This window comes from Ctenopharyngodon idella, chromosome 7 (assembly GCF_019924925.1).
Source record: "Ctenopharyngodon idella isolate HZGC_01 chromosome 7, HZGC01, whole genome shotgun sequence".
NCBI lineage: Eukaryota > Metazoa > Chordata > Actinopteri > Cypriniformes > Xenocyprididae > Ctenopharyngodon > Ctenopharyngodon idella.
The window spans coordinates 49,760,114-49,774,481 of record NC_067226.1 but is presented as its reverse complement, the minus strand read 5'-3'; the positions used below and the strand labels follow the sequence as shown (position 1 = coordinate 49,774,481).

The following is a 14,368-nucleotide window of genomic DNA, read 5'->3' as shown; positions in this document are numbered from 1 at the left end:
GTATTATTATTGCTTCAACAGAAATGCAGTCATATCTGAAAGATCTACAAAGATTTACAGATTTTCACTTTATTCTCCATCCCACAACATTAAAATCAGACAGACAGACACAGACACAGACATAGATAGATAGATAGATAGATAGATTTTTGCTTTATGCTTATGCATTTGTTACATCCATCTTATATTTGACATAGATTTTAATCTCCAACATTAAATCATATCCTTTTGCCGTGTGTATTTGATTCATAATATTAAAGTGCTCATGTAGTTTGGTGTATGTCCAGGAGTGTTCAGAGGAGTTTCTGCGGCCTCTGCTGGTGAAGGCCTGATCTTCTGAAGAATTACACTCGATTTTATTAAACTTCTGCTGAGAGAAATAAAGATTCACGTTAAGATGTTTCCCTAAAATTATTCTGCGATTTAAGGTTTTTTTTATTTATTTTTTTATTGTAAAGTGTTAAGTGTGTGTGTGTTTTCAGTAGTTTCGTCTGTGTTGTGTTGGCGACGTAGACGCGTCATCCGGGTTTTTCCACGCACAAATCGAGCGCGCGCACACTCGGTGACTGTATTTCCGCGGTAGCGCGCGGAAGGGAAAGTGTTGTTGCGGCGGTTTGTCGTTCATTCTTCACTACAGCCCGGAAACGTCAAAAAACGACCGAGTGTGACCCGAGCGGCAGTGACGCGCGACATGGACGGTAAGTCGACTGTTATAATGTCGTATTTATTCATCTGAACGGCAGAAACGGGGTGTTATGGTGTCCGCGCGGAAGGGAAAGTCCCGAATGTAAAGTTTTGCTCTCGGTTTCGCCTGAGAGAAACGGGCGATCGGTTCCTCCGCGAGTCTCCGGTTCTTCAGGACGGTTGACGAGGATCCGACACACAAATGATCGCGACGCGTCAACGCGCGTCCACACGACTTTAGTTTTGACGCATTACGGCCTACAGGTGTGTGTTTGTGTACACACACACACACACACACACACACACACACACACACACACACACACACAAAACAACACAACACAGTTGATAGGACAGATGTTTTGTCGTCACAGATACAGTGAAACCCCATTTCCGCCACATCAGAGTAAAATCGTGCTTTGGTAAATCATAATTTTGACATAAAAGCTCGGATGATGATGTTTAATCTGGTCAGTGCAGGTGTGTGTGTGATGGGTAAGTTAAGGGTGGGTTTGGACTAGTAAACATCATCTCCTAATTAAAAACATTGCGTCACTGTCCTCACAATTAATAGTGAAACTAAACCTGCTTTTACAGACGCCCTCAGTAGGTCATCAATATAAACATTTTCTTTTAGGCTATTTGTTTATTATAAATACATATGTAAATATGTGTTTAATTTGTATTTTTTTTTTAATTTTATAACTATATCACTATAGTACTATGTGTGTAGCCTATATATATATATATGAAAATTCTGGGCTGAAAACCAAAACTGAAAATAAAACATAAATTTATAGTCAATTAATTAATCAAATGTATTTAGTAATCAACATTCAAATAGTTTTTATAACAAATTTTAATAACAATTGTTTCTACTCCAGTTTGTTGGTGAAATATAAACATTTAAATGACAATAAACTGTAATAACTTTTCATAACAGATTTTTTCAAACATATGTATGAAGACAAAAATAGAATGAATATGTAATACAACTCATATATTTAGCAATATGCTCTTCTCTAGAGTTTATTTTTCAAACTAGTTTATGGTCATTGAATGGCTTTTCTGAGGTAAATGTGATGTTAAGTGACATTGTGTAGCTTTCAAGCTGTTTTATTGACATCTTTCTGCGATTGAAACATTGATTGATCGATTACATGAGACATGATTAATTCAGTAAGAGATTCATTCAGTAGTTCTGGATCTTCAGATGTTCATTCATGTTTATTTGCTGCTGTAAATAGTAGTAAAGAGGAAGAGATGAACTGAGGCACTCCAGTGATATGCCACGCTGTATTAAAGAGCGCCAAAACCACATTTGTTTGAATTTCATTATAAAATTGACAGAATTGTATAGTTGAGACTTTGCTCCATATTAAAAGTAAGAATTATTGGATGACAGGCGAGCTACAAAGTTTTGTTCACACATCAACAGAAAACAGCAGTGACTAAGAGATTTTAGATTTGAGAAACCATATCATTACTGATTACAATCGAGAAATTAATATAGTCGATCAAGAGCTAGTGTCACACAGCTGACATGTTGAACTGTTTATCCACGTTGTGTCACACGCTAAACACAGTCAAAACGTGCCATCAGAGAAGTGTTTCCCTCCAAAACCATTTCGGCCTGAAACCAAAAATAACTGTTTTGACCAATAATTTTCAGTAGCTGAAATTTCAGTGCATCTCTAATATATTTTACTCTAATTTTTATTTATTGTTTCGTTTATTTATTTTAAAGTTTGGTCTAGGTACCCCTGGTCTAGGTATTTGCTCATTTACATATTTAAAGTGGACCTATAATGCTCCTTTCACAAGATGTAATATAAGTCTCTGGTGTCTCCAGAATGTGTCTGTGAAGTTTCAGCTCAAAATACCCCACAGATCATTTATTATAGCTTGTCAAATTTGCCCCTATTTGGGTGTGAGCAAAAACACACCGTTTTTGTGTGTGTCCCTTTAAATGCAAATGAGCTGCTGCTCCCGCCCCCTTTCCAGAAGAGGGCGGAGCTTTAACAGCTCAACAACAACAAAGCTGGAGAATCTCACGCAGCCAAAATGAGGATTGTCAGTAACGGTGTTCAGCCTTACATTGAAGAAGTTACAACTTTTAGACGTTTCTGAATGGTTAGTGGATAAATTTATGTAGTTGCTGTGGAGTTGATTCAACTCATCCACTAGCATGTGCCGTCATGTTAATCTTTTGTGTTGAATTGACCCTCGTTTGTGAAGCAGTCCGGCGTAAAATGACGGCATGTCAACAACACTCTACTACAACAACTCTTCCTCTTCTCTAAAGCAGCCCAACATGGCCCCGCCCCCTTTGTTGTGTGTTCTCGGGGGCGGGGTTTATGTAAATTTTGGGTTTTTTGTGATGTCACCAACCCATGAAGAAGCTCGTTGTAGTCTCTACCAGTCCTTAAACAGCAATTTCTGTAAAAGAAAATATCTCCCTTTGCATTGAACTTTGAGCGTCGTAACTTTGCAGATGTTGTTTATGTTCAAACAGGCTGTGATTTTTGTAATATAGATGTCATTATGGTTATTATATCATTGGGCCCTGTACTGCCTCACAAACACTACATGTGGAAGTACACTAACAAAGTCTAATCTGTGTTTTCACTGCATCTGAGAGTAGCAGAGCCAGACCCGTCTGTCACATGACCCATCACAGTCCAACAGACACAAATCAATTCTCTCAAAATGTGTAAGAATTCTGACCTTCTGTACGGTGTAGGCTAGTCTTATCATATCCATACAGTTTGTGTGTGTTTGAGTGGTTTACTGTTCTCTTGTCCTCGTCTTCACCTCTTCAGTGACTCATTTTAATAAGTCTTTCAACCTGACATACCAAATCATAGTCAGAAAAATCTTTTTTTTTTTTTTTTTTAAATAAGTGGAACAAATTATTAAACCTTTAGACAAAAGACAAAAGTTTGGCCACTTTCACACCCCATATTAACAGCCGTTTTAATGATCCATTTGAAACGTGACCATAAAGATCAACAGCAGTTCCTCCATTCTTATGTTGCTTAAAAAATGTGTTTTATCAGAAGCTACATTTGAACTGCCGAAAGATGCTTTTTCCATCATAATAATCATGTGGTTCTGGTATCTGCCAGCAGTGTCGCTAACCAGCCTAACCTTGACACACTCATTTCCATCCTAATAATCCAAGAAAGAGTACAGATGCAGTGTTGAACCAGGGCGACATTCGCTTTCCTGCAAATGGGCTGTTTTTATGGGTTAACTAGTTCTAATATGCGAGCGTTGCTGTCCTGAAGTCTGGCCTGTATCGCTGAAGTCACGCGGCCAGATTTATCAGATTTTATTAGTGTACTCAGTCTGTGAGGTGTGACCCGGCACTTTATCAGTCTGAATCCAGATGATTCCTGCAGTAAATGATTCTCACTTCAGATTCCCAAAGTGATTTCAGCTGATGTCATCAGACCATTTTCATCATCGTCAGTTCCTGATGTTTTTGTTTCTCTTGTAAAAACGTGACGTTACTGAAGTGAAGTTTGTTATGAACGCCGCTTCATGTTGATTTTAATGCATCGTCATGGCAGACTGTTTACATGCGGAGTCAGAGGTCTGGAGTGCAGACGGGTTAGTCATCATCACTGTACACTCCAGGGTGAAGTAGGTCAGAGTGTGTTCACTGGATCCCTCCCTTTCTGGATTTTCCTCTTCATCCCTCCCTCCGTCTTACTTTCAGTAATCTCTTTTATTGTCTCATACAGTATAATAACACACTGTAAGAAAAAGTCAGGAAACTGTACTAGTAATTTTCCGTTCAAGTGAAATCGAAGAACGAACTGGTGTGACGTCATTTCAAACAAAATCAGACCAAGACAACATTCATTTGGAGTTTGTTTCGGGAGTTCAAAATGAAAAGTTTGCTCTAGCTGGTAAACACCTATTCCCGTCGGTCCGTGATGATGTAATAGATGGGTGTGGCTCTGAGGCTCCGCCTTAAATCTTCTCCGGTTTATTTCTTCTGTTCAGTCCATCGTTCGGACATGAGTACACACATGATCGTACCTTAGAGAGCAGTGTTAAATATTAAATATTCCTTCATATTTAATGTTTTCCCACCAACTAGGGGTGAAACAATTCTTCTTTTTAGGAAGCAAAATAATCCTCAATTAAATAATCATCAAAATAACAACCTCAATTAAAGCAAGGACAAAATGTTATGCCGGATCTGCCATTTCTCTTGGTATTAGACTGTTTATTGAGACTAGATATCTTTCTGCATTAATTCAATCATAGTATTTTAGGCTTGTCGCCATTATTTATTAATGATCTGATCGTGGTTATTTTTTTTTAATTATTTGACATAGCCTCAATAATTGTAACATTTTGCCTTCCAAATAAGGGAAATTATATTTTAAAATATTATAAATAACTTAAATATTATTTTCACAGCATTAAAGTAAATCATATGGGCCTGTTTTTATTATAAATTGTATTATGATATTATATATATTATGATTCCAAATAAAAAGTAGGCTCGGCTTACATTGTAAGTGGCATGAATAAAATCGCCAGTTGCAATTTGTAGGACAATTAATCGTCAGTACAAAATTCATAATCATGATAGGCTTAATAGTAGAGCTGCATGATTAATTGATTAATTCACCTGTGTCTATTAAACCTTTGGAAAAAATCACACCGGAACATTCAGATCTGTAATTTCGCTGATCCAGAGATAACGGTTTTAATTAAAGATTGTATTGATTACATTGTTACACCAGTAGGTGGCGACAAGTGACTGTTAAAAAATGTATTTGTCATTGAATCATTCATTCAAAAGATTTGTTCAAAAAAACACTGATTCATCCAGTAATGAAATAAGCGAAGTCTTTATGAGTGAGTCATTGAATCATTCATCAAACCGTCTTTTTAAATAATTCATCTACTTTAGCAATTAACATTTTGTTATTATTAAAATATTATTATTTAACTTTAGTTTATTATTATTATTATTATTATTATTATTTAATATCATTATTTATCTTTCACTTTTGCACTTTCAGAATCGTGGAACAATCGTGATCTCTATTTGAAACAAAAAAAGTTGTGATTCTGAATTATCCAGAATCATGTAGCTCTGCTACATTTTCATTAAAACCCTATGCATGAAATGAAATTCATGTAAACGAAGGTTTATAGCTGGCGATACAAAGTAGTAGTTTCTGTATCACCGCTGCAAAACCGGATTGACCAGTCAGAAGGCAGAAGCACAGCTGTTTGATGTACTTTAGCACTATTTTCTCAGATTCATCAGCTTTGTCTCGTTTTTGGCGGGATTGAAATCTCTCTCTCTCTCAAGAGAGTTTATCTTTTTGTTGTAAACTGCTTTGTGTTACTAATCTATTGTGTCTTTCATTTCTTTCATTCCTTCAGGACTGTTTCACCAGTGGGGACCGTCCCCGGTGTCCCAAGGTAGGAAAAGTGTTTTTATGTCACGTACTCTGAGCCTGAGCTTGGGATTTAACTACAGTCGCTCTCTCACGCATTCATCAGTTGTAATCATAGCTGTGTTTCTCTGAAGGCCCTCCGTACGTGGAGATAATGGAGCAGCCCAAAGCACGAGGAATGCGCTTCCGCTATAAATGCGAAGGCCGATCCGCCGGCAGCATCCCTGGAGAGAAGAGCAACGACACCACAAAAACACACCCCGCCATCAAGGTGAGACACACTGCCTTCACAGAGGAGATCTGCTCCTGAAACTGGTCACCTGACTCCTGAGACAGCGTCTGTAGTGTTATCATATACATCCGTTTGTTCCAGCTCATGCTGGAATTCAGATGCTGATCAACTTAAATTATGCACTTTGTGAGTGTGTGCAGTTCCTGATATATGACACCGCATGGATACGGGTCACATGACTCTCTGCGGCTCTTTTCATAGGTTCACAACTACAGCGGACCCCTGAGAGTGCGGATCTCCTTGGTAACCAAGAACCAGCCATACAAGCCACACCCACACGAGCTGGTGGGCAAAGACTGCAAACACGGATATTACGAGGCCGATTTACAGGAGCGGCGGATACACAGGTGAGTGTGTGTGTGTGTGCGCGACTGTGTGTGTGTGTGTGTGCACGAGTGTGTGTGTGTGTGTGTGCACGAGTGTGTGTGTGTGTGTGCGCGAGAGAGTGTGTGTGCGACTGTGTGTGCGTGCACGAGAGTGTTTGTGTGCGACTGTGTGTGTGCGTGTGCGCGAGAGTGTGTGTGTGTGTGTGCACGAGTGTGTGTGTGTGTGTGCGCGAGAGAGTGTGTGTGCGACTGTGTGTGCGTGCACGAGAGTGTTTGTGTTTGTGTGTGTGCGTGAGTGTGTGTGTGTGCGACTGTGTGTGTGCGTGTGCGCGAGAGTGTGTGTGTGTGCGTGAGAGTGTGTGTGCGACTGTCTGTGTGCAAGTGTGTGTGTGTGTGCGACTGTGTGTGTGCGAGAATGTGTGTGTGAGTGTGCAAGAGTGTGTGCATGTGAGTGTATGTGCGTGTTCGAGTGAGTGTGTGCGCGTGTATAGTGAGTGTGTATGTGTATGCGAGTGTGTTAGTGTGTGTGCGAGTGTGTTAGTGTGTGTGCGAGTGTGTTAGTGTTTGTGCGTGTGTATATAGAGAGTGTGTATGTGTGTGCGAGTGTGTTAGTGTGTGAGTGTGTGAGTAAGTGTGTGTTAGTGTATGTGTCTGTGCGAGAGTGCGTTTGCGAGTGTGTTAGTGGGTGTAGTGAGTGTGTATGTGTGTGGGAGTAAGTGTGTTAGTGTGCGACTGTGTGTGTGTGCGAGTGTCTGCGAGAGCGAGTGTGTGCGTGTGTATAGTGTATGCGTGTGAGTGTGTATGTGCGAGATTGTCTGTGAGAGTGTGTGAGGTTTATCATTTTAGAAATCTTTTAGTTTGTGTATTATTTGAACTGTTCAAATTGTTTAATGGTTCAGTATGTTCTCACTCATACCATGTTCACTTTGTTTGTATTCATGTTATTTTGACCTTAAAAAGCCTCGAATGTTCTGAACCCTGCAGATGCCCTGACCAGTGTGTTTATTTTTGGTCAGCACTAAATTTAGAGTCTGGCACAGTTTGTGCTTCCTGTTTCGGTTCAGAGATGCTGTTTTGTTGCGTGTTTTTTCAAAGGAAGCTCCATCTCGTAGCTGCAAGGTTTCCGGCAGACCGTCCGTTTTCCAAGCGTCTGTTGCCGCGTCTTTGATCCGTTTCTCATAACGCTCTGCCGACTCATTTCTCTCTTTCAGTTTCCAGAATCTGGGTATTCAGTGCGTAAAGAAGAAGGATGTGGGAGATGCAGTTTCCTGTCGACTGCAAACACAAAACAACCCCTTTAATAGTAAGTGACTGATAAACACTCACGCACAACAGCTCTGTTCCAAAGAAGTCTGTTCTGCTCACCAAGACTGTTTATTTGATCAAAAACAGTGAACTATTATTCCAGTGTAAATCATCTGTGTTCTATGTGAATATATAGTAAAGTGTAATTTATTTCTGTGATCAAAGCTGAATTGTCAGCATCATTACTCCAGTCTTCAGTGTCACATGATCCTTCAGAAATCATTCTGATATGATGATTTGATGAAACATTTCTGATTATTATCAGTGTTGAAAACATTTGCATGTTTTTTTTCCAGTTCCTGAAGCGAAGATCTGGGAGGAGGAGTACGACCTGAACGCGGTGCGTCTGTGTTTCCAGGTGTCCATCACTCTGCCGAGCGGAGAGCTGTTCCCGCTGGAGCCCGTCGTGTCTCAGCCCATCTACGACAACAGTGAGTCGACGCCGCTGAACGCACATGTGAATGTGATGGAGTTAAACGCTGTGTAAGCATGAGCGTTCTGTCCCTCTGTCTCTCATCATCCTCAGGAGCTCCAAACACCGCCGAGCTCAAGATCTGTCGCGTCAACAGAAACTCTGGCAGCTGCCGCGGAGGAGACGAGATCTTCTTACTGTGCGACAAAGTGCAGAAGGGTGCGTGTTACGCTTACAGTCTGTGCAACTGTGTCTGCTAGTTCAAATAATATACATTTTTTTATTTTATTTCCACTTTGTTTCGGTTAACAGAAATGTTTGTAATAGTTTTAGTTAACGATAGTAATGTGTTCGTCAGTCAGATTATTACTCATAAACGGTCCTGTCCAGGTGTTAGTTTATCAAGCTAATGCTCTTTCCGTGTTCTTCCCTTCAGAGGACATTGAGGTGCGTTTTTTCCGGGACTCGTGGGAAAGTAAGGGCTCGTTCTCACAGGCCGACGTTCACCGGCAGGTGGCTATCGTGTTTCGCACGCCGCCGTACCGCGACACCAACCTGACAGAGCCGGTGCGGGTGAAAATGCAGCTCCGCCGGCCGTCCGACCGTGAGGTCAGCGAGCCCATGGACTTCCAGTACCTGCCGGCCGACCCGGGTGAGAGGATGTGTTTGTGCCATTAGCGCTTCATTGTGTTTCATATGGAAGCTTGTTTCCGTCACAGAATAAAAAATTGAAAGGGTAATTGCTACTTATCTTACAGTTCTGACTTTTTCTTGCAATTTTGCATCAGAAAAAAAGATATAAAGTTGCAATTACCTTTTTAATTGCAGTTTTATACCTCACAAAAAATCTTATTTTTTTCTTGTAATTCTGAGTTAGATCTCACAATTCTTGGGAAAACAGGTCAGAATTGTGAGAAATAAACTCGCAATTGTGAAAAAAGTTCAGAATTGCGATATAAACTCACAATTACGAAAAAAAGTTTAGAATTGTGAGAAATAAACTCGCAATTGCGAAAAAAGTTACCTTTTTTTCATGTTTTATTCTGTGGCAGAAACAAGCTTCCATTGTTTTACATTATGCATTTATGTTCTCAAAAGAATAGTTCACTCAAAATGAAAATCCAGTCATTATCGACCCTCATGCTGTTGTTTGGTTATTTCTTTCATCATGCTTGGTTAAATGAGCAGACGAGCACAGGCTGATGGAGAAGCGTAAGAGGACAGAAGGGATGCTGCAGAATCTCAAACTCAGCAACATCATTCCAGGTGTGTGTTTGTATGATGTCAGATGATGTCATTGTGAGGTGTCAGAGGTCAGTTCTGTAGTGAATGCGTGTGTTTTATGTGCAGGATCCTCCGTGCAGACAGACAGACGGCAGTTTAGTACGGCGAAACGAACTCTAGCCGTCTCCAAACCCCCGGCCACCACCAGCCTCCCTCCAGGTAACTAGTGATCGACCAGCTGAGCATTGATCTTGCATTAACTGATGTTACATGTTCATAACAAATACTGGAGTTTTATAGTTGTTATTGATTTTGTTTGTCCTTCACATCAGTGATTCTGTCATGTCTCATGCCAGCAAGTCCAGTCAGCTTTATTTCTACAGCGCTTTATACAACACCGATTGTTTCAGAGCAGCTTCACAGTGATAAACAGGAAAATATCAGATGCAAACTTCAACAAATATGAGACGATTTTAAATTCAGCTGTAAAGCAGCTCTGTAGTGTCATTATTCAGATCAGTGTTTTGTTCTCATCTGATAGTGTCAGTGCAGTCAAACTGATAATATTACTCAATATTAAGTGTCTTTTAAACCCAGAGGTGACAATGGCGAGAAACCCAAACACCATCAGGTGACAGAAACTGAGAAAACCCTTGGGAGTAACCAGGCAATCCTTTCTTCATCTTTGTGAATGCTCAGTGTTTTTAATGTTGTCTTTCAGCGGCGGCAGCGGCGTCTGCAGGTCCATCAATGAAGCCCCAGACATCCTCGTTCTTCGGCCCTGCTCCGGGGCAGCTGTTCACTCAACCCGCTCAGAGTTCGCTCAAAATAGAGCCAGCGACCTCCGTCGCCGACACGTGGAAGTTCCTGCAGAGTTTGACCGTAGACAGTGAGCCCAAAGCGGTGGCGGTGAGCAGCTTCACGAGTCAAAGCATCGCTCCCGCCAGCCTCACGCAGGACTTCCCCACCGTCAACCTGTCGGACCTGCACGACTACACCTTAAACAGCTTCATTGCGTCGGAGCAGATCAACCCAGCGGGTGCTGTCGGGAACACCGGAGGAGTTTCCCAAGATATGCAGAACGCCCTCGGAGGCGCCTTCAGAGTCGACGACACCTTCAGAGTCGACGACGAGCTTCCAGAGTTCCCAAGCTTCTCCGAGGTGCAAAACTCGGACGTCGACAGCATCAACATCAACATCGATGACTTCCAGGTCAGTTTCTGAATTAGCTTTTAATTTTATATTTTTAGTTCCACATTATTTTTAGTGTCATTTTTAGTCATTTTGTTATGTTCTTTTATCATTTTAGGTTTTTTATTTTTTTAGAAATATTGCTATTAAGGTTTATTTTTATTTTAGTATTGATTTATTTCCAGTTAATAATTTTAGTCCTTCTTCAACTTCAACTTATTTTCAGTTTATTGTAGGGGCCTGAAGTGTTGCATCAGTTGTACCCTTTGAAATCCTTCATTCCGAAGGGCCCTTTGAAGTGGCCACTTTTGAGCTCCTCATTTTGGAACGACCCTTCAATATGGCGGCCATGATTGTTTTCACTCCAAAGTGCCCTTCAGAGGGCGATATATCCCGTTTGGAACACACCGATAAAGACTTGTTTCATTACTGGACGAATCAGCATTTTTGAACAAATCTCTTGAACGAATGATTCAATGACAAACACATTTTTTTAACAGTCACTTTTCGCCACCTACTGGTGTAACGGTGTAATTATACAATCTTTTTTTGAAGCTTTAATTTTAAAAGGTGATTTAGTCTATTTTGATCGCTACTGTAGACATCAGTGTTTATATCTGAACTATAAACTTTTATCCCATTATAAGAGAAATAATCACTGTGTGGTTGAAAAGATCAGAACACAGATCTGATTGTTCGCTGTGATCGTACTTGTCAAAAGTTTAATATACAGAGATGAAACGCTGTCACTTAGGAATAAGATTGCGTGCGTGTTACGTGCGTACTCTAGTTCACTGCCAAAAATAACTGTTCATTTATTTTTTTCCAACTAATATATTTTCTTCTTCATATTTACTTCAATGACCAGAATTGTTTTTAACAGTTATTGATAATAACTCTGTTCCAGGCCATGTTAGGCGGTGAATCAATTGGAAAGCCTGTATGTCACATGACTACAACAAACGCCGGCGACGTCCAGGAGCAGCCCGCCGATCAAGCGGCCAACAACTCCACCTGGATGTCTTTCCCGCCCAGCATCGCCACCCTCTTACAGAACGAGAACATGATGGAAAGCTCGTCGACCCCAGCTCCCGCTGTTCTCGACGACACGGACATGCTGAACTCCATCGACGACGACCGCTTAATGTCCATCTTCACCAGCAACAACCAGATCAGATTCCTGTCTGGACACCCGACCTAAACGCTTCTTCTCTTACACACGATGGAAGACTGTCGATCGAAAACTCTTATTCATGCAGAGGTGAAGGATTTATTAACGCTTTGAAGATGAACGGTCAATCCTGATATGGTGCTGAAACACATTTAAACTCGCCGTCTCTGAACCTTTTCAAACACATATGAGATTATATTGGGTGGCGGTTTTGAATCAGATGTGCATCTTGTGTACAATGTGTCAAATATTTTCTGAGGTAGAAGCAGGTTCAGATGAATCAACCTCGTCTCTATAAACACAGTGCCTTATCAAACAGCTCAGCCAATCACTGTGCAGAATTACACCCTTAGAAACACTGAGCTTTAGTTACCAAGTCCTTACAGAATCTATGATTATATTACTATTGTACAGAAGAATGTACTCCTGAAATGTAATAATAGCTTAAAAACACATTATCTTTTAAGGAATATCACAGTTTTCTTCCTCGTTTTAGTTTTAACAGTAAACCTCTGTTGTGCAGCTTTGCTTTCCAGTTTTAAAGGATTAATTTGTTAATTAATTGTAAAACCATCATTTTTGATGATAAATTTGTATTGGATCATAAATCCCCAAAAAATATAACAGACAACCGATTTTCTAAAAAAAAAATAAAACTTAGTTTTCATAGGGCCTTATTATTGTGAAAATGTTAATAAATTATTAAATTGTTATATTATTCAAATTTAATTAAACCATTAAAATGTAATCCAGAAAAATTAAAACACAAAACATGGAATATGGGAAAAATGCAATTGAATTTGGAGGGAAAATGGATTTCCCTAAAAATCAAATTTTTGTTAAACTTATCTAATTGTTATTAAAGTGTGTAAGTTTCAGAATATAATTTAAATAATAAATTGAAATCCAGAAAAAATACAACACATTAAGCGGATTTCATAAGGCCCTAAACATTTAATCTTTGATTTCAATGAATAAGACATGGTTTTTGATTACTAAAATAAATAAAGAATTATTAATACAACAAAAAAATGGAATGGAAAAATCAAATGGATTTCATAGAGCACTAAAGATAATCTCCTGGTCTGGTATCAGCCAATATATGTTCATTTTTAATGTTATCGTTATCGGCCTGATAAGAAAATTTGGCTGATATATTAAAGCCGATAAATAATGGATTATTTCCTTCAGCTGAGACACTTCAGATGTGCACTGTCCGCCATTATGGTTTTGAATTGCTTGAAATATGATTGAAATCACTTCAAAAGCACAAGTCTGTCATATAGACTAAATATTATAATGAGAACTAGGGCTGGGACAATAAATCGTTGATTCGCCAATTGCAAAATGATTCTGGATTGATTCTGATATTTTCCATATTTTTGTTTACATTAATTTCGTGTCATAAAAGCATTCTGAGGTGCAAGTACATTCTCAGACTCAGCCGAACGCACGAGCGCTCTTCTTCATGAGCATTTGAGCGTGCGGTTAAAAACTAGCCTAGAGCGCCATCCGCTGTTGAAAACGAATGGAGATGAATCTATTTATTCTCCCAGCCCTAATGAGAACATTATCATTGTGTGTTTGGGACATGGCTTTTAATGGCGAGACTTTTGTAATCAGGCTTTCAAAAATTTGGATTTAGATTTATCGGCCAATATATCGGTTATCGGCTTTCAAATTATCGGTTATCTGTATCGGCCAAAATTTTCATATCGGTGCCTCCCTACAGACAATCTAAACACACATTCATTTTATAATTTATATTTGTTATAAAACTGCACTATTATATTTAGCACTATTCCAATAATGAAACTAAAGATATCGATTGACCGTATCTCTGACTGTACGAGTGACAATCTCTGTCCTGTATTTTCTGTGCATTTGTTCTGGTGGTCCATTACAGACATCACGCACGACTTCAATCTGACAATATTATGCCAAGACTGACTATCACTGACATCTTCTGCGAGGGAACGGTGAACCGCTCCGTGTGACCGGCTTTCTTTACATGTATAGTTTCCAGTCATTTTCACATTTGTACATAATCTGATCTGAAGCTCCTGTACGACAGCGGGAGGATCAGTAAAGTTATATACACTGCTGTAAGCCTCACAATAACCATGCATTCTGCTGTTCTGTCTGTATTACCTGTATTTGCATTCACATGTGTTTGTTATTCAGCACAAACGAGAGAAAGAGAGACTGATGGGAATGTTTCTGTGGCCTTACTGCAGTCCAACCCATGTTTGGACGTGATGTTGTGTACGTATGCTTTTGTACTATTATTTGATCTGTAATAAATGCAAATAACTGCAGATTGTGTTTTAA

At 39.7% G+C, this 14,368-nt stretch overlaps 1 protein-coding gene across 1 annotated transcript; it reads left to right on the top strand.

Moving 5' to 3' along the window:
- The first annotated feature begins 535 nt into the window (after positions 1–535).
- On the top strand, positions 536–14,355 carry rela (v-rel avian reticuloendotheliosis viral oncogene homolog A). The gene is made up of 12 exons (XM_051900068.1): positions 536–698; positions 6,103–6,141; positions 6,251–6,387; positions 6,610–6,755; positions 7,946–8,037; positions 8,336–8,470; positions 8,566–8,670; positions 8,888–9,103; positions 9,640–9,717; positions 9,802–9,894; positions 10,397–10,887; positions 11,774–14,355. Exons 1-12 carry the CDS (start codon positions 692–694, stop codon positions 12,065–12,067), a joined length of 1,833 nt encoding a protein of 610 aa, XP_051756028.1. The 5' UTR covers positions 536–691; the 3' UTR covers positions 12,068–14,355.
- Positions 14,356–14,368: the final 13 nt, after the last annotated feature.

What these genes read in the sequence shown, in the direction of transcription:
- rela (XM_051900068.1), top strand. An exon ending in TCAGCCCATCTACGACAACA is followed by an intron (nt 8,471 to 8,565) that starts GTGAGTCGACGC and finishes CATCATCCTCAG; the next exon opens with GAGCTCCAAACACCGCCGAG. An exon ending in TCAACATCGATGACTTCCAG is followed by an intron (nt 10,888 to 11,773) that starts GTCAGTTTCTGA and finishes ACTCTGTTCCAG; the next exon opens with GCCATGTTAGGCGGTGAATC.